Below are 27,657 nucleotides of genomic sequence, written 5' to 3' on the forward strand. Positions count from 1 at the left end.
CATCCTTTCATTATTTTTTTTAAATACGATCCAATGGTCGGAACACCTTGATTTTCTCCCAATTTGTAAATTCAATTATGTTGCATGATATATATTTTTATTGGGGAAAAAAATTGATATGCAGCAAAGATTGTCAGTTTTTAATTTGTGTTGCTATGTGAAATAATGGGAGGTAAATTCAAGTATAAGAAGGCGCGCTTTTACAAATAGTAAACAATTTAATTCAGATGCATAGTATTTTGTCAAATGATAAAGAATATCGTAGAAACTTACTAGAAATTCATCTAATTTATAAAATATTTACAACATGACATACTGAAATCTGAAAAGGGGTAAAACCACTATACCTTGAACAAATTCAGTTAAAAAAAAGGGGGGTGGTGAAAATGCTACGAAATTTAGATTATATTTATCTGGGTTCTACAACCAAAGGATGATGGGACATGCAACTAACTACTTTTTCAATTTGATTGTAAAGTAAAATGGCTGGGGTTTTTTGGGGGGATTTCAAGTTTTTTTTAGCATCTCTGTTCAAACGTACGTTGGTCTAATATTTTCAGGTTCTCTTTGGATTGCCAAATAATATTATAATCACCTAATTGAATGTTCAAATTATTTTGCAGTGATGATCTGTATGGAAGGAAGACTGTCATAAAATCTAACAGTTCCGGATAGCCCGTTAAACTAATTGCTCAACATCAATAGCGATGTAAGATTCAAGTGTCTGATCCACCACAAGTTTAGCCACATTTTCCACACTATACAGTGTCTGGCATTGAAAGGATATCAAACGGATGTTTTATGGAATGATTCTCACGTACATATGACAATCATATGCATAGGAATGTGGAGCTAGACTCTTTCATGCAACAATTTAATTTCCAATATAAACTCCGAAAAGACAAGAGCATAGAAATGTACATCAATGACAAGCATTCTTTGTGAATAAAATCCTTCCAAAACTTAAATGTGTCATTAGTGTTGCATTGTTTATCAGTAGAGATAATTAGATTCCAGTCAGAATGCCCAACTGAAGGTTTTTGTTGGAAATGTTTTGTAAATCTTGGCTGTTTTGCAAGACAAAGGTTTCAACCATTACATGCCAAACCGGGGGAGGGGGAAGGTTTTTGTCGAGCCTGCAACTTTTGTTGCAGAAAGCTCGACAAAGGGATAGTGATCCGGCGGCGGCGGTGTTAGCTCACTTCTTAAAAGCTATATATTTTAGAAGGTGGAAGACCTGGATGCTTCATATTTTGTATATAGATGCCTCATGTTACTAAGTTTCCGTCAGTCACATGTCCATTGTCCTTGACCTCATTTTCATGGTTCAGTGACCACTTGAAAAAAAAGTTCAGATTTTTTGCAATGTTAAATTCTCTCTTACTGTAAGTAATAGGATAACTATATTTAGTATGTGCGTACCTTGCAAGGTCCTCATGCCCGTCAGACAGTTTTCACTTGACCTCAACCTCATTTCATGGATCAGTGAACAAGGTTAAGTTTTGGTGGTCAAGTCCATATCTCAGATACTATAAGCAATAGGTCTAGTATATTCAGTGTATGGAAGGACTGTAAGGTATACATGCCCAACTGGCAGGTGTCATCTGACCTTGACCTCATTTTCATGGTTCAGTGGTTATAGTTAAGTTTTTGTGTTTCGGTCTGTTTTTCTCATACTTTATGCAATAGGTATACTATATATGTTGTATGGAATGATTGTAAGGTGTTCATGTCTAGCGGGCAGATGTCATCTGACCTTGACCTCATTTTCATGGTTCAGTGGTTATAGTTAAGTTTTTGTGTTTTGGTCTGTTTTTCATACTTTATGCAATAGGTTTACTATATTTGTTGTATGGAATGATTGTAAGGTGTACATGTCTAGCGGGCAGATGTCATCTGACCTTGACCTCATTTTCATGGTTCAGTGGTCAAAGTTAAGTTTTTGAGTTTTGGTCTTTTTATCTAATACTATATGTCATAGGTCAACTATATTTTGTGTATGGAAATATTTTATGATCTATATGTCAGTCGTGCAGGTTTAATTTGACCTTGACCTGGTTTTCAAGGTTCATTGCTCAGTGTTAAGTTTTTGTGTTTTGGTTTATTTTCTTAAACTATAAGCAATAGGTCAACTATATTTGTTGTATGGAAGCATTGTTAGCTGTACATGTCTGCCTGGCATATGGTTCAACTGACCTTGACCTCATTTTCATGGTTCATGTTAAGTCTATGTGACAGTTGTAATAAAGCTTTAGATTTAGGAGTATCAACATAATATCAATGATTAGTAAAGAAGGCGAGACATTTCTGTGTGTGCACTCTTGTTTCATAATAATAATACATTGAGATTTAACATACTAAGTATACTTTCCTATATGTAGTGTTTCTTTAAAAGTATTGCCAACAAAATTCCTCAAATTTGGGATCATAATATTGTTTAAGAAAAACACCTTACCCCCTGTACTTCATAAAAGTGCAAAGTCTTCTTCAATACACGTGCATGGTTAATTCGGATCACATATTTTCTATTCCGATATTATAAGAATTCGAAGGTTCATATCATTTACAATATCAATCAACATTTTTCTGGGATTTTTTTTTACTACCAACGTTTAACCTCGAGGTTACATTGTAGTAAAAAAAATTCCAATAAAAACGTTGAATGTAAATGATATGAACCTCTAAAGTCTTATATTATAGGACTCATGTTTTTAAAATATAATGTGTTGATCAATTATATGTTATGATGATTTTAATAAACTTCACATTAGGTAATTTGTCACGTATATTGATTACATTATATCGAGTTGTCCCAACGATACACTTGTCGGTGTGCTCGATCATACGAATTTACCGACATTCATATAGACAAAATGACCTAACTTTGAAAAATTCTTGTGACGAAACTACATTTCGGAACACGTTATAAATTGGATACTCAGAAAGCTGCATTATTAAGGTTTGATATATATTTTTTTCAAAAAAAAAGAATATATGCAGTCAAATCTGGCGGTTTTTTACACAGCCCTATGTTGCACAATAGATTGTTCAATTAACAGCATGTTTGGCAATTAAAAATTCATATATTAACAAATTTAGCTTTAGCATATACTTTATTTATAGTGGTTGTATAAAAGTTATATAATAGTTTTGTGTTTTAAGAGATATTCATCCCTATGCATATCGGTTTTTATGCGTAAATTGTCTCTCCTGTTTTTCTACCTTTTCTATCTCTTTCATAAGAAAAGTGATTTTTCTATTGTTCTAGTGTCACCAGGTCACTGGAAATCCCACTGGGTATTATATGACAGGATGTAAAATTACATTTGAGAATGCAATTTACCTATGAAAAGTGTGGGTTGATATCTGTCTGCTTTCATGATAAAATTGAGAATGGAAATAAGGAATGTGTTAAAGAGACAACAACCCGACCATAGAACAGACAACAGCAGAAGGTCACCAACAGGTCTTCAATGCAGCGAGGAATTCCCACACACGGAGGTGTCCTTCAGCTGGCCCATATTTGTTTAATTTCTACTTGAAACTTTGTTGCTGTTAAAAATTAACACTATTTAAAAAAGTCATAATGAAATTAGTCCTCTTAACTCTTAAGTCTTTATCTGATCAAAATTAAAAAAAAAAAAAAGAGAATAGGATTGGCTGCATTCTTTTAAATTCATGTCTTACATTGTCTTAGTTAGAGCTACTTGTATAGATAAAACAGTTTGTAAAATAAAATGTGTCTGCGTGATAAACATGATAAAAAATGTGCAAACATAAATTAGATGAGAAGTGAATTTAAAGGTACTAACTGTATGAAGGAACAAAGTAGCAGCACTCAAATTTGACTAAGGCGATTCCATGCATAGCCAATGTGAAATTGATATTGTTTTTATTCAGAACTCAAAGACTCAGAAAAAAATCTTAAAGTATGAGAGAACTCACATGTAAGTGCTAAAAATATGAGGCAGTTTTGATTTACTATGCCACCTGTCTACGAGTATAAGAAAAGCTGCCATATATTCCTATTGTTAATAATACCCTGGGAGCATAGACATGATTGAGATCAGTTGATCAGTACTAGTCCTTTTAATTTTTTTTAGTCTTTTAATTTCTTCCATCTTCATATTTATACATTATGTTTCAGTTTGATATCCAATTGAGAAAGAGCTGGGATGATAAAATGAAAAATGGACATTTCCGTTATCATTTAGACAAAGTAGAAACAAAGATTATACCAGGTTCATTGAAATATGTAGCACAGGTAAAATTAGCTGTTGTCTTAGCTATGGGTATTATCATAGGTTATCAAGTTCTATTTGTATAATGTAAAAACTTAGACTGTTTCTATAATTTTTGTTTTGCAAGATATCAGTCAAAAATTTATAAGATACATATGATTTTGTATAGATTATATACTTGGACCCAAGCCTTTTCATTAATAGAGCTATCTCCCAAAGCACTGATATTCTTGTAATTGCACTCCTTTGTAACTTTTGTAAATTTTTGTGGCAACTCTTTTAGGGTTCAAGAGGCATGTCCCTTTACAAATGTAAAAATGTTGAATTTTTGTTTCCCTTCTCTAACTACGGTTTAATTGCCTCTACTTATTATTAGGAAATTTATTCACAATGCAACTCAGATGATCAAGTATGAATTTGTGTAACATCAAATTTTACCCTTCATTAGTTATAAGTTATAACATTACATGGACTCATTCCCCATTAACTTATATATACATTAACATGCATATATTATTTAATTTTTGTTTTGAATTTGAAAGCATGCAGGGGACCAAATATATTCCTGCATAGACAAAATTTTCTGTACTGTTATCAAACTTATCTTTCAGCTAAATGTAAAGAGAGCTACAGAAAGAAGACCTCCTCAGAACATTACCATAGTAAATCAACCATTTGACAGTAAAGTGTTTAATTTTACAAAAGTGAAGGAAGATGAAATTATATTTAGATTAGAGAATTCAGGCAATGATGGACAACAGCAGTGTAATGGTCATGCAGATTCAAAGAATGAGGTAAGTATTCAAATATTTGCTCATGATTGAAGATTTTTTTGTAACCTGAAGATGCAAATTTGTTTAAAGTCCCTTGTTTATTTCCAGTTTTATTTACGACAAACCTGTGTATTTTCTTTATATTTATGTATTGACAATATACATGTAGAAAGATATTGAAAGACATGATAGAGACCTGATATACGAATTTAAATGAAAATGATTTATGTTAGCTCTGAAGAAGCTGAATTCTTTATATGATACAGATTTGTGACTAAAAAATTGAAACCCCTCCCTCAAAACTAAAAAAAAGGTCTCTCATTACAAAGTGTGTTTGCTGAAATTGAAAACTTATTTCCCTGACACATTTAATTTGATTATACAAAGAGTTTTCATTTGCTGTATTATGTGGACATTTGGTGGATACCTAAAATCCTTAATTACCTATCAAGAACATTATATTGTTATAGTAAACACAATGAAACAAGTGCAAAAAATAAAATGTCTGCTTAAAATGTGGACAAAATACCAAGGCAGAGGGAATCAAAGGCAACAGATTAAAGACAGACAGACAACACAAGGATGAAAAGAAACAAGACAAACATTCATGCAACATTAAAAAAATATTACTGATGTAAAAAAAAACAAAAAAACTTTTTGTTAGTACAATAATAATACTTTATTTCCGTATTGGCCAAGCTTGGGGAACTTGGTAGTCAAATGCTCACATTAAAACTGTACAAATACAGTGTGTGAAATGTCCCCCTTCATGCCATAAACCATGGCGGTGCTTGTACTCAAAGACGTAGATACAGAACATACATACATCTATAGACCCTATGAAGAACCGAGAGGAGAAGTCACAAAATTATTGTACATCATTTAATTTCAGAAAAGAAATATAGTAATGGTAAATGTAAGTCCGTTAGAGTATGGCCATATATTGATCTGTCCTGATATTGATGCTTCTAAACCACAAGTAAGTTATTAGTTTTATATCTATGTCTATGAGTCATAATGAAAGTACTTTTTTTTCTAATTGTGGTATATACTTAACTAACCAAATTTTTCTAAATTTGTATTCAAATGGTAAGTTGTATTCAAATTTCATCAAGAGCTTTTTTAGAAAATGTTAAACTTGTACATGTGTTAAAACCAAAATAGGTCACATGAAACATGTGTAATGTCTTCTGACATCAGCAGTTTTACCTGTCGGAGCAATATTTGTTGATCAGATGTTTTAGAATCTCTAGATAAAAGTTACATTGAACATACTAGAAAATGGCACAATCATGTTATTTTATCAAAATATTAGATACATGTACAAAATTTCACAAAATGAAAAAACCATTATGTATGTTTGATAATTGAAAAAAATGTTTGAGTCTTGTAATGTTATTTATTCAAGCGTTTTTTTGTAACTATTTCAGCTATTAGATGAATATGCTCTTAAACTAGCCATTAACTGTCAGCTACTGAGTAAACATAAGTAAGTATCTTACTTTTGATTTTAAGACACTAATATACCAGTACCCTCTTGATAGATAAGAGGGTCGGAAGGGTATTTTTCAGAACTTCTGGATTTAGTCTTTCTTTTTGTGGGAATTCACGAACTACAGTACACTAAATATTTGGTACTCGGGAATCATTGATTTATTTCTAGGGATCTAGGAGAGAATGCTTAATTTTTGCAAGAATTTCAGGAATCAGTCTTTATTTTTCTGGGAATTCAGGGTGACACCTCTTTCTACCTCCCCACCTCAGAGGGAGATGTAACAATAAATGTAACTTGTAATATTGTATTGAATGAAAAACTGCCTAAATGCTTAACCCTGGATGTGTAAGGTAAAAAAAAATGTGTTGTGCCAACCACTGATGTAACCATTCTTTTTTTTTTTTAACGAAATGGCCTTCTTCAGGCTGCTGTTGCAAGGACTGTTTTATTTCAAAGATAGCACATAGTAGGTCAAGTTTCTAGCTATAAACTTATCTGCACAGGATACAAAAAATGTACACCCTGCATGCCATTGACATGAAGGTCAAGGAATTTAAAAAAAAAAACAACAAGGGTTTCTCCCTTGTTACTCTCTATTTAGGGCTAGATCCAAAAAAAATAATCCGTTGCCTGGATTTCAATTTTTTGACATCGAACAAACATCATGTAAAATTGTCATCACTTGAGCAGGTGATATACATGCATGTATGCTTTTTGTTACAGAGGATTTAGACTTGGTTTTAACAGTCTGTGTGCCTTTGCCTCAGTTAATCATCAACATGTACATGCATATTACTTAGAGCAAGAAATATTTGCAGAAAAATGTGTAAGTTGGAATCTTAATGTAATGTGCATTCATTTATATTATTTGTTTGATACAAATTTTTGTAGGTACAAATGAAAGGAGCCATGAATATAAATGTTCAACAAATAATAATTTTTTGATAAAAACATACACAGATTTCTAAAGCCACAAAATCAAATAACTTAAATCCAAGAGAATGAATTAATCCTTAATCTGCAGTAGAATCATTTGCTTTTGCATTATTGGTTATTTTATATTATCGACTGAAATCAGAATGTTTTTGTATTTGTTTGACATATTTTGTTTTTCATTGTTGTCTCCCTTGAAAAAACATTGTAACTTGGGCAGAATTATCTTTGATAGTCTTTAGAGGTTATTTTAACAGATATATATAACTTTTGCTTTGTATTACAGTATGTTCTGCTGTCATTTTAAAAGAATCTATTTGATATTAAAGTATAATTCTTTTTGTTATATCATGTGTCACTGTTTCAAGCATGTAATAGCAAAACTTTTTTTTCTCTTTTAGCCTGTCCAACATTTAAAGGGACCAGTGTATGAATTGGATGTCATTCCATGTAAAGGTTTTGTTTTCCAATTGTTTGGCACTACTGTGGACCAGCTAACAAAGTGAGTTATTATCTTAGTTCTCTATATTGTTTCTTTCACAACACTGATACAAAAAAAAGTGTTGAAGACGCAGTAGAATATTAAATATATATATTTATGTTTTTATTTTTCATATTTGTTAGATTATATTCATGTAAATAATTGTTATAGAAAAAGAAATGATGTAATTTTTTTCTCCCTTTATTTCTCTCTTTTCTTTCTTCTTTCTTAGATGGGACAGTGCGTAAGAGGGTTTGAGACCTTAATGGTATATATGTATATACAATTCATATTTGGTTCTTTTATTTGCAAAAGCTAGATTTTTTCATTCTCTATTTTATTTCAGAGATGTTATAAAAATGACAGGATATTTACAAAGTAATGAAGTAGCACACAATGTGTTCATGACCAGAGGTACTGCATTTGGTGATAATAGCAAAGAAGATACAATCAGAATATATGTGTGGCCAAGGGCAAAGTTCATTGGTAAGATTTGGTTCAAGTATTGACTTCAGTCATAATGTTTTATTCCATTAAATAAAGTTTTGACTTGTCACTAAAACACTAAAGAAGTACTGTCAGGGCCAGCAATTTGCATTGTGTCAAACAATTTGATTTAAAAATTATTACTTGGCAAGACATTCAATGCAGAGGGAAGCAGGAAACTGGGAGCTTACTGGTGAAGGTCAAATAAGAGAAATGTTCTTTATCTGCAATTTGTCATGATAGATTTAAAAATAATTGATGATAAATTTCAACACAGAAAAAGACCAATAGGGACCTTTATATAAAGGATGTCTGAAATATGACAAAAGAAAGATGATACAAGGCAAACTGGCTCCTGCTACTGTAAATATCAAAAATCAATGCATGTATTTACCATTGTGAATCCGTGACCAACCACTAGTCCTGGCAAAAATGCTAAATAGACCTTAATTAATGCAATTGTCAAAAAAATATGAATAAAAAATCACTGCTGAAAATTTTAATGCAATCTTTTATTATTGCGAACCAGGTACTGTCGCATTATTTCTGAATTTACAGTATTAAGTGATAGTAATTATGTTAAAGTGTAGTTCCAGCTGATAGGAAATGCATTTGAATAAAAAAAAAACATAATTATATCAGTACCTGCTATACTTTCAAACAGTATTGTCGAGCCTGCAACTTTTGTTGCAGAAAGCTCGACATAGGGATAGTGATCCGGCGGCTACGGCGGCGGCGGCGGCAGCGGTGTTAGCTCACTTCTTAAAAGCTTTATATTTTAGAAGGTGGAAGACCTGGATGCTTCATACTTTGTATATAGATGCTTCATGTTACGAAGTTTCCGTCAGTCACATGTCCAATGTCCTTGACCTCATTTTCATGGTTCATTGACCACTTGAAAAAAAAGTTCAAATTTTTTGTAATGTTGAATTCTCTCTTATTATAAGTAATAGGATAATTATATTTAATATGTGCGTACCTTGCAAGGTCCTCATGTCTGTCAGACAGTTTTCACTTGACCTCGACCTCATTTCATGGATCAGTGAACAAGGTTAAGTTTTGGTGGTCAAGTCCATATCTCAGATACTATAAGCAATAGGGCTAGTATATTCGGTGTATGGAAGGACTGTAAGGTGTACATGTCCAACTGGCAGGTGTCATCTGACCTTGACCTCATTTTCATGGTTCAGTGGTTATGGTTAAATTTTTGTGTTTTGGTCTATTTTTCTCATACTATATGCAATAGGTCTACTATATTTGTTGTATGGAATGATTGTAAGGTGTACATGTCTAGCGGGCAGATGTCATGTGACCTTGACCTCATTTTCATGGTTCAGTGGTCAAAGTTAAGTTTTTGAGTTTCGGTCTTTTTATCTAATACTGTATGCCATAGGTCAACTATATTTGGTGTATGGAAATATTTTATGATCTTTATGTCAGTTGCGCAGGTTTTATTTGACACTGACCTCATTTTCATGGTTCATTGCACAGTGTTAAGTATGTGACAGTTGTAATAAAGCTTAGCTTTATACTTAGGACTATCAACATAATATCAATGATTAGTATAGAAGGCGAGACATTTCAGTGTGTGCACTCATGTATTAAATAATTATTATACCCCTGCTTTCAAAAAAGGAGGGGGGTATACAGTGATCTCCATGGATGAAAATTGAACGATGGAGGAACTTTCACCATTACAAACCGTGTCTATGCTGTACAGTGTAGCGCGATCGGAAGTATTTTATCCCTCCATACAAGGAATGGTGAACATGCTAATTCATTGCTTATTTAAATTATATTTATTTGAATTTTCATTATAGAATTAGAAGTATTAATATTTTCATTTATGACCGTCATTCAAATGCCAAGTCTTCATGGTCCCCTTTAAGTCGAGAATGACCAAAAGCTGTCATGAAGGGCCCCATGTAGATTTCTTGTATTTTTGGTAATTGTTATGGGGGTTAAAAATCATATGATGTGAAGCTTATTTTTCATGGACACTGTCAAATTCAGAACCCATTACCGGTATGGCTGATTTGCAGCAACAACAAAACGATTCGTACGGGTTATGTAAAAGGTTAAAGAGATTTGTAAAGCAAACGTTGACAAATGAAAAGGTTTTTAATGACTTTATCTGGCAAATTGATGCTGTGCAAAATGCATCTTTCGAGTCTGAATAGAAACCGGAACCGCGGATGTATCAATTTGATTGTGATATACGTAATGAATTCGGAATTACGATACGATATTTCTTTACAGGAAATATTTGAGTTTTTACTTTTAAACTTTTAAAGTAATTCTAAATTATTGTTACAGCAGTACTCGAGTTATTTGCAATGAAATAATATTTACTGATTTGCGTCTTATTTTTTTACTTAAAAAAGGGGGATGCTGATTTCGTAAGTCAAAATAAAGCACGTGTTCGACTTGTTAAACTGTTTTCTTTGTAACTGGATTATTAATTTATTTATTTAATCTAAATTATAATAATCATTTGCTGAAACTTAGTTGATTAATTCGACAAATGGATCGTCTATCCTCAGATAGTATTCTCCTGTCAGGTTTGTTGATATACCTGTACAAGCTCAGGTACAAGTGATTAGCGATCTTAATCTGGATATCCCTCAGGCGTTAGAACTGTATTGGATTATAACATAAAAAGCCTAAGGGTAATGCAATTACATGCATTTGATTATAATTGATAAAAAAAAAATGGCGTCGGGCTACAAAAAACGATGAAGTTTTGAACGATGGCGGAAGACAATTTAACGATGGCGCAAGACAATTTAACGATGGCGCGAGTCATTTGACGATGGCGCAAGACGTTTGAACGATGGCGGGGCGCCATCGTTAAACAGGCCATGGAGATCCCTGGTATACTGTTTTACCTCTGTCTGTCCATCCATCCGTCAGTCCATCCATCAGTCTGTCCATCCCATGAAAATTTTTCGTCGCATTATTCTCAGGAACTGCAATGCAAGGATATCTGAAATTTGGTTTGAGGGTTTATATAAGTCAGCTATACCATGTGATGCATTTTCAGATTCATCACTCGACATCTTCCTGTGAACCGAACACTCACATATTTTTACACTATTAACATTATCCACTTGCGCCTGGTATCATCAGTGAGCAGTAGCTCGCAGTTACACTTGTATTTCAGCAGTTTTTTATCTGTAATTTCAGGTGTAAAAGAAGAAGCTGCCTTTAATGTAGCTGTAGTAGAACTGGCTGGACATTTGCCAATCAAAGGTAAGTCAATATTACTTATTTAATTTATATTTATTCCCAAACTAGGGAAAATATTGATATAAAAAAAAATTGGTAAAATTGAAATATCAATATATATATATACTAAAGGATTAAAGAACATCAGTTGTTCGACCTGTTAGTCAAATGCGTTTTGTTTAAATATACTTTTTCACTTTTTTGGTCTTTTGGAAAATGTTGTTTGTGCTGTTTTTAGACCCTTCTACAACAAAATTTGTATTACATGCACACGTATAAAAATTGCGTTTTTTCTCCAACGCAATCATAGGTTTGTACGTAGTTTTCAATTTAGACTCGTTTATATTTTTTCGTTTGGGCTTGTATCATATTTTTCCTCCGGGTTTATATGATCCGTTCATCCTATATTGACTCTTAAAATTCAAGAGTCTATCTAAAAATAAGGGTACTTTTTTTTAAAATGAGGGTACTTTGTATATGGCCTTCCAAATACCGTTTCGATCCCTAACATCACTGAAGAGACATTTATTGTTGAAATCCAGATCCGGTGTACTAAAAAAATATTGACACCGTATGTTTGTGGCATAACATTGTGGCCACAAGTAAATTTTTTTCTGTTTAGTATTAAATTTATATTAAGATCCATTTTGTTACATCTTGTGATCAATTTTATTTGGCAATCGCCAATGGCAGTCAGCAGGGTTAAAGAACATCAGTTGTTCGACCTGTTAGTCAAATGCGTTTTGTTTAAATATACTTTTTCACTTTTTTGGTCTTTTGGAAAATGTTGTTTGTGCTGTTTTTAGACCCTTCTACATCGAAATTTGTTTTACATGCACATGTATAAAAATTGCGGTTTTTATCCAACACAATCATAGGTTTGAACGTAGTTTTCAATTTAGACTTATATATATATATATATATACAACTCGTCTAAACATCAACCCAACAATGTTAGATCTGTAAATTATTTGCATCAATATTGTGAAATTCACTACCTTTGGACAATAACAGACATTTTACACTAAGATCGGAAATGAAAAGAAAAAACATTTTGAAAAAAGTATGGTCAGAAAGAATTTCAGACCAGCATGATCATAATATCAACAATGCTTTGATTATATATATTTTATTTCAGTTGAGAAGTTATATGAAGATCTGACAGAAGAGTTGATATCTGACACTGTACGTGAAGCAGCCCTACCTGAAGAGGAATACAAAAATATAAAAGACAATATACTCAAATTGTATCTTAGTTAATAATAGTTGACTTTTAGATGATTGTGCAAATTAATGACCTGTAAAGTATGTTATATGATATTTAATAGCAGACAAGATTTAAGTTTTAACTAACAGTTGAAATAAACTCAGTTTTATTGGGTTTTTTTTCATCAGATTATATTCAGAATAATCCAGGCCTGTAGCCAGGAATTTCCAAGGGGGGGGGGGGGGGGTTATTTGGACTCATGAACTCGACTTTTACAGTCACAATTTGAACAGAACGTTGACTTTAACAGTGCTTATTTGGTTTCAAGGGGGGGGGGGGGGGGGGGGGAGTTTTTCCAAACCTCCTGAACCCCCCTGGCTACGGGTATGTAATCATAATATCTATTGTGTCAGATTAAGGATATTATTTGTATGAGGCTTAGTTATAGTAACAAGAACAAATTAATTTTCAATCTGATATAATGTATAGTTATTCTACTTATACTGCAACCCAACCATTGGACATAATTTAATGCTGTTGATATTAAAAATCTGCAAGATTGAAATCGACTTCCTTAGTTAAATAATAAATGTTAAAGTAATTTGAATTACATAGAAGCAAAGCTGGTTAGGGCTATCCCTTAAAAATGTATGTGGGAGGGTAGGAAGGGACTTTCAAAATATCCTTACAACCGAGCCATTTATTTAGATAATTTTGTATAAAGGTAATAGACACATACTGAAAAAAGATCCATGACCCACATTCAATAATCAAACTTCCCTTCCTACCCTCCAACATACATTTTAATGGGATAGCCCTTATCAATTACCAATACACATAAATCTGTATTATTATTTATATCATATATCATTATTTACAGTGGAGCAGACTGGTGATATATTTAGGTATTGTAAACATAAGTGGTGTTCATTTATAGTTATATATGCATAATATTTATAAGTTTTAAAAAATTGTGACCATAATAGGGTTGTTGTCTTTATTTATTCTGTGTTTGGAGTAAAATTTGCTGATTTTGGTGAACAATTTTCATCTACAGACTAGAGAAGGCCTTCAGTTCATACCCCATTAAATTCATAGTATACTATACTCTTACTAACTATTTGCTTTTTCCAAAGTTTGATAATAAATTTTTAAGACTTTAATTAAGTCTTGTTATAAATTGTCTATCACCAGGTAGTTTGAGTGACTATTTGGTCATCTATGGGACATTTGGTGTTCTTGGCAAGGGGCTCTTCACAAAAAAAGACATGAACATTCCAGTATATTTGCTATCAATTTAAATCCTAATTTGTGAAAAGTATTACTGAAATAAATGTTGCATTCCTAAGTTGTTTTTTAGGGGTTGGGTGAGGTTTGGAAGTTTTCTAGTTTAGTATCTCCATTTTTTCATCTTTTTATTTAAGAATTATTAAATACGAGTAAATGCTTTTTTAAGTTATCATGTAGACAAAAGTGGGTAAATAAATTTTGAATATGAATATGATTGTCAGCAATTCTATAATTTTTTTTATATTTTTTACAACTTTTTTAACAGTTTTGTTTTTCATGTTACTGCTGTTATTAACCTTGATGTATTTGTTGTATATCAGATAATATATTTGTTGTTTATTATTTATTTATATGTCATATTTTCTTTATTTTTGGGATGATTAAAATTATTTTTATAGATGTGATGTTGATTGGTTATTGTAGACCAGTGGTTTAATACTCATATAAAAACTTTAATGCGCTCTCTATATGGGTAATATCATACCATCTGCAACATTTCTCATCTTACCAATATTATATTTGAAAAATAGAGTGGGATTTCATCTAAATCAAACCTTTCAAATCTGAAGATGTTTTCCTTTCCATACACCTAATCGCTATTTATTCCATTCCGGATAAGTTCTAAAATTACACAACTTTTTCATCCAGTTGAAGCTATCTGGGACCCTGTTTAAACAATTCACCATGCATGATACTTTTTAATGAGACCTGTTTAAACTACTGTAAATACTTCAAACAAAATATTTTTTTACTTCAATTTTAATTTCGAAAAAAGTGGATCATACTATATCAAAGTTTCTTGATGATCACTTTCTAAAGTTTATTCTCCCTCAGCTCACTACTGATGACCTCCATTTTTCGGCCGGTGACCCCAAACAGGAAGTTGTATAAATGACTGTTTTTCCCGGAATGGACCAAATAGCGATAAGGTGTATTTAGGCAGGTGTATGGATTTTACATATGGACTTACAAATGAAAATTCAGGTACATCTAGACAAATGATTCAGTTTATACAGCTTTCAATAGGTATATTAAGTTTATTCTCTTATTGTTGTGGCCTGCTATCTATTTTTGGCATGAATACATATTTTTTGTATCACACTATACATAATGATATACGAAAAAGCCTTCTTTAATTTGATTGGCTAATCGAGTATCACAAGATGATATTACAGCATTTCCATTGGCTATTCCTTATGTCATTGATGACTTTCAAAGGTTAAAACTACATTTTGTCCATGGCAACATACATCTATGTCATTTCTTCAATAATATACTAAATACTCACACATTCTGAAGCCAATAAAAAGTCTTAAAATGTTTGATGTTAAAGTTTGACACTGGAAAAGGACATATAAAGTCATACTGGCATGTGCAAAAGACTTGATCAACATTTCATGGAATCTTTAATTTAATACATTAAGAGTATTGACCATAAGAGAAATAGGTTTAACAACTTGTGAAAATTGGATATCAACTCTGGTTATTTAATTTAAATAGTAATAATAAACTCGCTGAAGGCTAAGTTATTATTATATTGAAATTAAATAACTCAAGTTAATATCAAGCAATATCCCATTCTCACTCTTTGTGAAACCTATTACTATTACCATGATAAAACTTACTATTAAAATGTGTTTTTCTCCTGAAGTTGCAGTAATCCATATTCTGTCAAACTGATCAACCAAGAGAAAGATTGGTTCTCGATAACTGATGTTTGTAAGAGCGCACACACTGAACTGTCTTGCCTGCTTTAATTGTCCTTGTTAGACTATGTTGAAAGTCTTTAAGATAAAGATTTACTACAAGTGTCACATAAACCTTAATTTTTTAAGGATCCATGGCAATAAGGTCAAGGTAAGATTAATCTTGTCTGATAAACATATTCACTTTACAGTTATTCCATGCATTAATAATAGTTGACCTATTGCTTATGGCAATAAATAACACAAAATCACAAAAAATTACCATTGACCAATGAACCATGAAAAAAAGTAAAATCACAAAAATACTGAACTCAGAGGAAAATCAATTCGGAAAGTCCATAATCACATGGCAAAATCAAATAACAAAATGCATCAAATAACAAAATGCATCAAAAACGAATGGACAAGAACTGTCATATTCCTGACTTGGTACAGGCATTTTCAAATGTAGAAAATGGTGGATTGAACCTGGTTTTATAGCTAGCTAAACCTCTCACTTGTATGACAGTTGTATCAAATTCCATTATATTGTCACCGATGCGTGAACAAAACAAACAGACACAATATGTAAAAATGTCAAATGAGGTCAAGGTCATATGACACCAGAAAACTTACATGTACCTCTTTAATAAAACCATTCAATACACCACCTAATGATTATAGTTTCTGAGAATTGGACGTAACTTTAACCTTGATCACTGATCCATGAAATTAGGTCGAGATTTGGTGAATCCTGTTTTATGGACATGAAGACACTGCAAGGAACCCATATACCAACTATAGCTCTACCACACTATTTCTAGTAATAAGCAGTTGCAGAACCGATAAATTGAGGTCAAGGGCAATATTCATATGACAGAAAATTAGTAACATAAGGTATCTGCATACATCCAGATCTTTTACCTTCCGGAGTATATAAAACTGTATACAAATAGTTTAAGGGTACATTGATGCTTGACAGAAGGATAGAAATAACACAAGTCTGGAAATAATATCTATATAATATTTTTTTATTTTAACTGGTTAAAAATTAACAATAACAGACAATATAAATTGTATGGTTGTAAATGAGAGATTTTTAAGGTACCTTACTGTTGAATGACAGATACTCCAGTTTGATGAGGTATGAAAATGAGTGAATAATTGTATCTACATATATTATATGATTTTAAAAATATCAATCATTTTTGTTCTTTAATAAATTGTATGAAGAGTAATTTATGCATTTTCTATCAGGACTTTTTTTTATAAATTGACCATGATTGAAGTTCACTTTTCATTATTAAAGCCATCTGTGTAGATGTTCAGTACTTTAATTTATCAAAATGAAATCCTGGGTCTGATTTAAACTAAAAATAACAACACTATGCCCATATATAGAATCAGAATTTGTGTTCTTCAGTTCAATGATCCACTGTGGACAGATGCTTTCTGAAAATCACTGATGTTCTTCAAAATAAAAGATCTGAAAATATAAATACACAGTATTTACAAACTTTTACAATCTCTAAAGCTAACAGTTCAGTTTGTCAATTTAAATACATAACTGTTTTAATGAATGACTGCTTACTATAAAATTTAGCCTTAAACAGGTTCACTATAGCTACAATTTCAGCTTTAACATATAGCTTGGTTGATATTTATTTTCTCTATTAATATTATCATCTCCCTTTAACATTTTTCAAATGAAATTTCCAATTTTGGATTTTTACTATGAAGAACAGTCGAAAAATATATATGTAGACATTATAGAGTAAATTTACTTAATACTGACTTTATAATGTCTGTATATATTTTTTAGACTGCTCTGAAAGTATTGATGCAAAAATGAAAACTTCTTTTAAAAAATGTCCAAAAAGAATGCATTTTTTTTTATGAGTTTTAGGGTGAAACTGTTTTTGCTGCAAATTAAAGCCATCAGTGCTTCTAAAATATGTCTGTAATATTTTAATTAGACTTCTAAATCGTAATTGAGAGTTTTTTTATAATTTATCTAAGGGAGATAATTCAGCACAATTTGACTGATCACCCAGATTGAGCTACAACAGCTTAAGAGAACCTGTTCAACAGACATTTAAATATCTAAAAAAACAAATTCTTATACTTCTTAACAGGCAAATGTCATTGGTTTTCTGAAACAATATCTTCTATTTTATAATGAAAGGATGTCGACCTGTCCATCAATCCTCAACCTGGAGAGCCAGATAGTCTTTGTTCAAGATTTCATTTCTTTAGATTGTTTGGTGACCAAGATTGACGCATGGTGATAATGAGAGTTGTAAGTTGTATTTGTGAAAAAAAATATAGATTGCTTTGCACAAATACTGACTTGTGACAAACACTGAATACAATAATTAGTGTTTCGGTAAAAATCTTTTTCATTTACATTCATGACTTTTTGCTTGAAATCTAAATACATATGAAATTTAATGGTTCACAGTTATAGCAAAAACATTCTTACTGACTGTGTTGGTATATACTGTCAGACTCTACTTACTTTGCTCTTTGTGCCATTTCATTCCCAGTCCATCTTGGACTGTATGGGTAATCCCCAAATGGTTGAATGAATGGTTTTCGCTTGGCATCTTGATGATAAATAGACTGGAATTTGAATTCTGGTTGTTCTTGTGGAAAGAACTGTGGCAAATCAACTTTAATAAAAACAAATACCAAGATGAAGTAATTAGATTTATTTTTGTTAGCAGAACACCTGGATTTGATTAGAAACTGAATGCAATATTCTACTAAATGTTTTTTCTGTGCAAACTTTTTTTTTCGCCTTCGGCGAAGAACAATCTATTTTTTTAGCGACAAACCGAAGTCAATTTTTTTCTTTCAATTTTAGCATTACATATAGTGGCAGCTCAGGGTGAAACAAACAATTTTTTTTACTCAGGGTCCAAAACAAATTATTTTTCACCAAAACCTGGAAACAAACTTTTTTTTCCAAAAAAAACCATAGCCCCCCCCCCAGAAAATCAAATGGTTGCTGCCTTACACTTCGGGTTAAAACCGCTAAATTCATACTTCACTGTCATATTTCTTTGTACAATTGTCCTGATGATGCCTATCGATTAGGCGAAACATGTAGACCCAATAAACAGATACTATGCGGTAAAAACATGAGTGTTGTTGTCTTTTTTGTCGACACACTAAATTTAGTTGTGTAAAATATACTGTTACTAATGATGATATTTCATCCTATCTGGGTGAAGATATGAACAATTACTATTATGTGTCCATCCTTCTATTTGAAAAACTGAGTTGGATTCCCCAATAATCTAAGGAATAAACTATAATAGGCAAAAGAGTTTGACATTAATAAAGTGATCCTATTATAATATGAATATGAATATTTCATTTGTTTTGTTCAAAGCAGCAATGGATATAATGAGAGATTGTGATACAAATACTGCAAAAACTAGGCAAAAATAGAAGGTGTAATTTTGCCTTGACTTCAGTTTTGGCAGAATTTTTACACACATAGTTTAATTTCCTCTGCAATGTAGGATACAATGTTCAACCTGAGTAACTTCTACTGACATTGTAATGATGAAAAGTTATCTTTACTTACTTAAAAATATAAAGAAAAAATCATTCCATTCAAACAAAAAGCTGATCTTTGTAAAAGCATCTGCATCATATTCCAGTAATGATCTGTGAAATAAACAGAATAAAATAGTCTGTGAATATTGGTACATATTAATGGTAAGTACTCATTGTTTCTTTTTTTTATGAACCGAACAAATATATCACTTAAAAGATCTGTTTAAAAAACAAACAAAACCATTAACCATTAAAAAAATAATACTATCTAAATGGTACAAACAAAATGTAAATAAATCTGAATCATGGAAAAAATAAGCTGCTTACAGTAAATATTGTATTCAGATTTACTCTATATTCACATTATTTTAGGTTTATATCCTCAAATAGTAAAATTCATGAATTTTTCTTAGATTGAGTTCTCTCCTTTAAAACTGTTTTTATAAATAAACCTACCTTCCAAAATGACTTAAAAATGCTGCGATATATTCTTTTCTTTTCTCAAAATTTGCAACTACTTGGTCAACCTACCCAAAAAAAAAAAGTCATCAGTACTGAAAAGAATCTATTTTAATACAAATAAGTAGTATGTTCTCATGCTGAGTGACAATTTTTGTAAGTTCAAGAGATAAAATAATGCAAATGTCATGTATGTTGACTTTGCTTTACACAAAACTCCCTATATATACATTTGTAGCTAGGGCAAAGTTGACCATCACTGAATTTGGCTATTTATTTTAGGTCTCTTTTGATCAAATAGCTCCAACCCTTCTGCATATCTGCATAGCTTTATCTACATCTCTAGTTTTTAACGGTTTTGGCTTGTGCGTTTTCAATGAAGATAAACCCAGAACATTTATTCAATGTTTAATATATATCGAGTGTTATTTTCATTTGGAAGAGGTTTTTTTCTTTCAAAAACATAAAAAAAGAGCATTTTTAATATCTTAACCTTTAAGATATTCAATTGTACAGTTATCTGATATTTTATCTTACAACTACTCCTACCTTATTAGATAATAAATTAGAAACATTTGGTACATAATCTAACAAACATCCATCTGATGGAAAGGCTGGTATTCTTAAATTTGCTGCACCTCCTAGTGCACTGAAACACAAAATACAAGAAATATTAAGCAGTTATCTCCCTTACAGAGGTTAATTTGAGAAGGGAATCAAACATTTATTTCTCTTATCCTCAGCCTAACTTACCATTTGAATATATTTGTATGCCCCACCTACAATAGTAGAGGGGCATTATGTTTTCTGGTCTGTGCATCTGTCTGTTCTTCCTTCCGTCCGTCTGTCCTTCTGTCCGTCTGTCGTACCGTCCGTCGGTTCATTCTTTCAGGTTAAAGTTTTTGGTCAAGGTAGTTTTTGATGAAGTTGAAGTCCAATCAACTTCAAACTTAATACACATGTTCCCTTTGATATGATCTTTCTAATTTAATTGCCAAATTAGACTTTTGACCCCAATGTCACGGTCCACTGAACATAGAAAATGATAGTGCAAGTTTCAGGTTAAAGTTTTTGGTCAAGAGTTTGTGATTTAGTTGAAGTCCAATCAACTTGAAACTTTGTACACATGTTCCTTAGGTTATAATCTTTCTAATTTAAACGCCAAATTATATTTTTTATCCCAATTTCACGGTCCACTGAACATAGAAAATGATAATGGGAGTGGGGCATCCGTGTACTATGGACACATTCTTGTTTTTTTTAATTCAAAGATCAGGTTATTCTAAACTGCTAATCTTCCAATATAAAAATCAAAATTTTGGAATCAAGGGTAGATAATCCTACATTTTTCCACACATTTTTTTAATAATGAAGTCACTTACTGCTCAACTTTTGGTGATAAATATAACTGTGGTGTGATCTTTGAACTTGATGGAGACAGAAAACTTATGAGGAGGATGGCTGAATCTTCACCAGGATTATCCTAAAATACAGATATGATTAATATAAAAAATATGCAAATCTCACTTCTTCAAATCAGGAACCACCACTGTGAGCTTCTTCATTTAACTTGTTACACTTGTATCCTCTTCCTTTTTCTTACTTATTTATAGTTTGATTGATGAAAATTATACCACCATCTAGTACACAAAAGACCTAAAATTTCATCTTTCTTATGAAGGCTAAAGTGAACATTTGAAAATAAGAAACTGAAGGATAAATATATTTAAATTTAATATTAAACAACAAAGGATTAATTCAACATTATCTCCTACTAAAGTAGAAACTATACTTTACATATTAAGTCACTTTTGGGAAACAAAAATCAACAACGCTAAAAAAATACAAACATTTTTTTAGAGTTCTGCAATTCTCATGATCAACAAAGGAAAGAATAGTCAAGAATATAAATATTTATTTAGTACAATATTATTCCAAACTTACCTTTGATAAAAATGGAGGTATTCTGGTAAAATCTACTGGTAATCTGATTAAAAAGCTAATTGGTCCAACTTTTGACTGAAAAAAATAAGTGTAAAAATAATTTCATATGAATTTGGAAGGCTCTGTTTAAGTATCAATCATTAAACATGGTCATATGTCAAGTTCTAAGTTCAAAGGTTAATACCAGTTTGTTGTTTCTGCACAATGATTTCAAAAACCTATTGACATCATATTTTTTCTTCTATAAATGCATTTACAGGAAAAATGAAAATAAGAAAATGAGGCAAAACATACAATTGTTCTGTTACACTTGCATACTTCGCCAAACTTATTGAGATAATTCAACACACCAAAATCAGTTTACAATTACATTCAGATGATTTGCCATCTCTAACATTGTCTTAATTGTAACCTCATTTGTTTCTAAGACTTTTAATCATCCATTGACTGGGACAATTTACGTGAACGTTTGTCTGTAACGACCACTGTTCACGACGTACCTAGGATAGACATTTAAACTGTGGGGACACCAAAGGTTTCATAACGCCTTTAATTATAAAATAATTCGAAAAATTAATCAGGAATAACCTTTGTGTTTTGATATATATAATTGATATAAATCAAAATATCGTGTTATTTCTGATTAATTTTTCGAATTACTTTATTTAGGTGTTGGAAACCTTTGGTGACCCCATAGTTTAAGTGTCTTTAAAAAGTACATAGTGAGCATTGGTCGTTACATACAAACGTTCACCTTAATTGTCCCAGTCAATGGATGATTTTTTAAAATGTGTCAATCAATGGCCACAGCTACACTGTTTTGAATTTCATTCTAAGATAATTTTTATTTTCTACCTTCTTTTTTATAACACACTATGTTTTAAAATCTTGGGATTAAAACTAAATCAAAATAGTTTTAAAAGAAAGCATAACAAGAATGTGTCCACAGTACACGGATGCCCCACTCACACTATCATTTTCTATGTTTAAAGGACTGTGAAATTGGAATAAATTCTCTAATTTGGCATTAAAATTAGAATGATCTTATCAAAGGGAACATGTATACTAAGTTTCAAGTTGATTGGACTTCTACTTTATCAAAAACTACCTTGACCAAAAACTTTAACCTGAAATTTGCACTATCATTTTCTATGTTCAGTGAACCGTAAAATTGGGGTCAAAACTCTAATTTGGCATTTAAATTAGAAAGATCATATCATAGGGCACATGTATACTAAGTTTCAAGTTGATTGGACTTCAACTTCATCAAAAACTACCTGACCAAAAACTTTAACCTGAAGCCAAAAACTTTAACCTGAAATTTGCACTATCATTTTCTATGTTCAGTGAACCGTAAAATTGGGGTCAAAACTCTAATTTGGCATTTAAATTAGAAAGATCATATCATAGGGCACATGTATACTAAGTTTCAAGTTGATTGGACTTCAACTTCATCAAAAACTACCTTGACCAAAAACTTTAACCTGAAATTTGCACTATCATTTTCTATGTTCAGTGAACCGTAAAATTGGGGTCAAAACTCTAATTTGGCATTTAAATTAGAAAGATCATATCATAGGGCACATGTATACTAAGTTTCAAGTTGATTGGACTTCAACTTCATCAAAAACTACCTTGACCAAAAACTTTAACCTGAAGCCAAAAACTTTAACCTGAAATTTGCACTATCATTTTCTATGTTCAGTGAACCGTAAAATTGGGGTCAAAACTCTAATTTGGCATTTAAATTAGAAAGATCATATCATAGGGCACATGTATACTAAGTTTCAAGTTGATTGGTCTTCAACTTCATCAAAAACTACCTTGACCAAAAACTTTAACCTGAAGCCAAAAACTTTAACCTGAAATTTGCACTACCATTTTCTATCAGTGAACCGTAAAATTGGGGTCAAAACTCTAATTTGGCATTTAAATTAGAAAGATCATATCATAGGGCACATGTATACTAAGTTTCAAGTTGATTGGACTTCAACTTCATCAAAAACTACCTTGACCAAAAACTTTAACCTGAAGCGGGACAGACGGACGAACGAACAGACGAACGAACGAACGAACGAACAGACGGACGAACGGACGCACAGACCAGAAAACATAATGCCCCTCTACTATCGTAGGTGGGGCATAAAAACTAAATTTGAGGTACTTTTTAGAAATTCCCTATCATAATGACTATGTATGTAAAGTTACAAATGGATGCAACTATAACTTCATCATAAACTACCTCGACCAAAAACTTTAACCTGGCAAAGAGCTGTTTCACACAATCTCATTTTCATGTTCAATGAACCATGAAATGAGGACCAAAAAACTAAATTTGAGGTACTTTTTAGAAATTCCCTATCATAATGACTATGTATGTAAAGTTACAAATGGATGCAACTATAACTTCATCATAAACTACCTCGACCAAAAACTTTAACCTGGCAAAGAGCTGTTTCACACAATCTCATTTTCATGTTCAATGAACCATGAAATGAGGACCAAAACCTAAATTTGAGGTACTTTTTAGAAATTCCCTATTATAATGACTATGTATGTAAAGTTACAAATGGATGCAACTATAACTTCATCATAAACTACCTCGACCAAAAACTTTAACCTGACATGGGACAGACGGACGAACGGACGAACGAACAGACGAACGAAAAGACGAACGAACAGACGGACGAATGGACGCACAGACCAGAAAACATAATGCCCCTACTACTATCGTAGACGGGGCATAAAAATAAATAACTACTAATACTTCATTTTATATAAATGTTATAAGGGACTGCTGTTTTGCGTTTCACTGATTACATTCTATCAATTACAACTTACCTCAAACCTAAGTATATGTATTTCTACATGTTGTGAGGTGATATCTGACTGGTTAACTAGTGATGAATAATCAAATTGTAATTACAACTTACCTCAAACCTAAGTATATGTACTTCCACATGTTGTGAGGTGATATCTGATTGGTTAACTAGTGATGAATATTCAAATTGTAATTACAACTTACCTCAAACCTAAGTATATGTACTTCCACATGCTGTGAGGTGATATCTGATTGGTTAACTAGTGATGAATATTCAAATTGTAATTACAACTTACCTCAAACCTAAGTATATGTACTTCCACATGTTGTGAGGTGATATCTGATTGGTTAACTAGTGATGAATATTCAAATTGTAATTACAACTTACCTCAAACCTAAGTATATGTACTTCTACATGTTTTGAGGTGATATCTGATTGGTTAACTAGTGATGCATATTCAAATTGTAATTACAACTTACCTCAAACCTAAGTATATGTGCTTCTACATGTTGTGAGGTGATATCTGACTGGTTAACTAGTGATGAATATTCAAATTGTAATTACAACTTACCTCAAACCTAAGTATATGTACTTCCACATGCTGTGAGGTGATATCTGATTGGTTAACTAGTGATGAATATTCAAATTGTAATTACAACTTACCTCAAACCTAAGTATATGTACTTCCACATGCTGTGAGGTGATATCTGATTGGTTAACTAGTGATGAATATTCAAATTGTAATTACAACTTACCTCAAACCTAAGTATATGTACTTCCACATGCTGTGAGGTGATATCTGATTGGTTAACTAGTGATGAATATTCAAATTGTAATCTGTCATAAGCTTCTACTATACGCTCCTGGTGGGCCTTATACATTCTTAGAAGTTCTTCTATAACTTGGAGCAGGGCATAAGGATTATGATAATCCCAATCTACTAATGTCTATAAATAGATACATATATATCACTATGCGAAAAGTAAATACCTGAATTTACATGTCAATATGGTCAAAAACAGACAATGAAGTGTACTTTACATTTTCTATAACCATTTTTATTTAGTTGAAGAAAGTATGTTGACTAGATGTCTTTTGCGTTTTTGTGTAATTGGGTTGTTGTTTCATTGATCCCCGCCCCACATCTCCTGTAATTTATATTAAATCAAGTAATATTCTTTCAAGACCTATTGGCATTCATACATGGTGATACATTTTTGTATCTGAATGACTTTTCCTCTGACACATTTGACAATTTTTATGAAAAAGTTTCTATGTCTTTAAGTCATTTTTCTGATTTTCATGAAAGTTATTCCATTGAAAGTTAGATAATAAGCAGATTCTTGAGATAATTGTCATTAATTGTGTAAACAGACAATCCTACTTTTGATATATATCACAATCTAGCTTTATACTCATACTTGTATATAATGATGACATCGGAACTTTGTTTAGGATTTTTGTAAAAAAAGCTTTCCTACAAAGGAATTTTAACAGGTTGTTTGCTTACCAAGCATTTTTAATTTTTAAATAAGTATACTCACGCATTTCTACAAAAACTGACATATTTTTCATATCACTTATCAAATCAAATATATGCATTTCATTTGTAAAATTGTTTTGTGTGCAGTTTAAAATGACACATATGAACACATATACTAAGGCGATGTATTCATGTAGATACATTTGTACATTGTGTAATGATTTCAAAAATTATTTTATGTTTTTGTTTTATTGATATCTGCAAGACAAACCTTAATATCAGCTATATCAGGTGAAAAATCTGTGTCTTCTGATCCAAAAATAAAATCTGGTGATTCTTCTGGACTATATTTATCAAATATTACCTCCCCTGAAAAGAATTATTTTAAGTAAATATTTTTTATAAAGAAAAAGGATTTTTGTGGCTGAATATATGGGATAATGATAGAATATTGTTGATCATCTCAACAAGATTGATTTCTTGCTTGAGCCAGTACTTTGAAAGTGAAAATCAAGTTGAGATTATGACTATTGATAATCTGTTGATCACTATTTTACATATAACAACATTGTTAATTTCATGTTAATTTCATTAACAATAGCACATGCTCCCTTAGTTTTTAGCGATAATTTTTCATATTACTCGACATTGCTGAGAAAGAAATTTATCAGTCAGTAAGATCAAAGGAAAATTTCGTAAAATAGCGATAATTGAACTTTTCTACTATCTTGATGTCAATATACAATTATAGAAACCCATTAAGGTATATGTTTGCACATTCCTGTAATAATATTCTGTGATAAGTCTAATACATGTGTATATAGTGCAGTCAGTGCCTGTCTTATGTCATACATATGAAGTCTAATGGTTTTTAATTGTTATTTTGAGCATTTTGTCACAATTTCAGTGTACACAGCAGATCTTTTGTTTAATTTATTCAAACTTAGCTAGTCAAGACTCTACATAGAGTTTGACATGAAGAAGACTGTAGGATGACTTCTAAGTGTCTTCTGTTATTTTCTTTGTCATATATATACATATTTGCTTTCTCATTGATGTATACATCCAGCATCTCCTATGATTCTTTTTGGTAAGCTGTTGTATCCATATACTACTTCTAATATCTATCTAATGTCTTTTTTGGTTATTTGTACCCAGTAACTTAAAAAGCAAATATTTTACTTGACATGTACATGCAACAGCGTACTAGGCTAAAAAATATTTTGTTTGTTGTGCAGCTACAAATATTAAATTTATTGATATACATGATATACATATAAGAATGTGCATGTATGTGTGAACAAGTCTAGTGTTTTTGTTTGTTTCAAATATGGACATGATGGATATTTACATGTTAAAGTCTGTCCAGCATAAGGCAATAGTACTTTAAATCTGTCTCCTTCACAACCAGCAATGAATGACACAGATCTGTAAAAAATAAAAAATAATAAACATTAATTCTAAATGTTTATGTAAGAACTCTATTTAAGAAATCTTTGACAACATAATTGTAAATAAAACCTAAAATTTGTAGTCCTGAACATGGTTCTGTAAAGGACATTT

The 27,657-nt window shown here is 31.5% G+C and overlaps 2 protein-coding genes and 1 long non-coding RNA gene across 3 annotated transcripts; 2 read left to right on the forward strand and 1 right to left on the reverse strand.

Annotated features, from left to right (window-relative positions):
- Positions 1-4,164: 4,164 nt before the first annotated feature.
- LOC139505215 (GDP-D-glucose phosphorylase 1-like) lies at positions 4,165-13,090 on the forward strand (the record flags this gene model as incomplete). Its single annotated transcript, XM_071294975.1, is given in 9 exon segments — positions 4,165-4,264; positions 4,853-5,035; positions 5,907-5,993; positions 6,445-6,503; positions 7,233-7,335; positions 7,844-7,944; positions 8,270-8,409; positions 11,596-11,661; positions 12,776-13,090. Coding segments are annotated over 9 exon segments (961 nt in total), but the record flags the coding sequence as incomplete, so codon positions are not given.
- Positions 10,273-11,252, forward strand: LOC139505216 (uncharacterized). Its single transcript, XR_011659609.1, has 2 exons — positions 10,273-10,510; positions 10,814-11,252. It is a non-coding gene; the product is annotated as an uncharacterized lncRNA (long non-coding RNA).
- Positions 13,091-16,829: 3,739 nt separating the features above from the next.
- On the reverse strand, positions 16,830-27,522 carry LOC139505217 (BRISC and BRCA1-A complex member 2-like; the record flags this gene model as incomplete). Its single annotated transcript, XM_071294976.1, has 10 exons — positions 16,830-17,305; positions 18,338-18,491; positions 19,415-19,497; positions 19,843-19,913; positions 20,395-20,494; positions 21,228-21,328; positions 21,790-21,864; positions 25,367-25,558; positions 26,366-26,463; positions 27,446-27,522. Coding segments are annotated over 10 exons (1,018 nt in total), but the record flags the coding sequence as incomplete, so codon positions are not given.
- Between the last annotated feature and the right edge of the window lie 135 nt (positions 27,523-27,657).

The sequence above is a fragment of the Mytilus edulis genome, unplaced genomic scaffold (genome assembly GCF_963676685.1).
Source record: "Mytilus edulis unplaced genomic scaffold, xbMytEdul2.2 SCAFFOLD_1133, whole genome shotgun sequence".
In the NCBI taxonomy this organism is placed as follows: domain Eukaryota; kingdom Metazoa; phylum Mollusca; class Bivalvia; order Mytilida; family Mytilidae; genus Mytilus; species Mytilus edulis.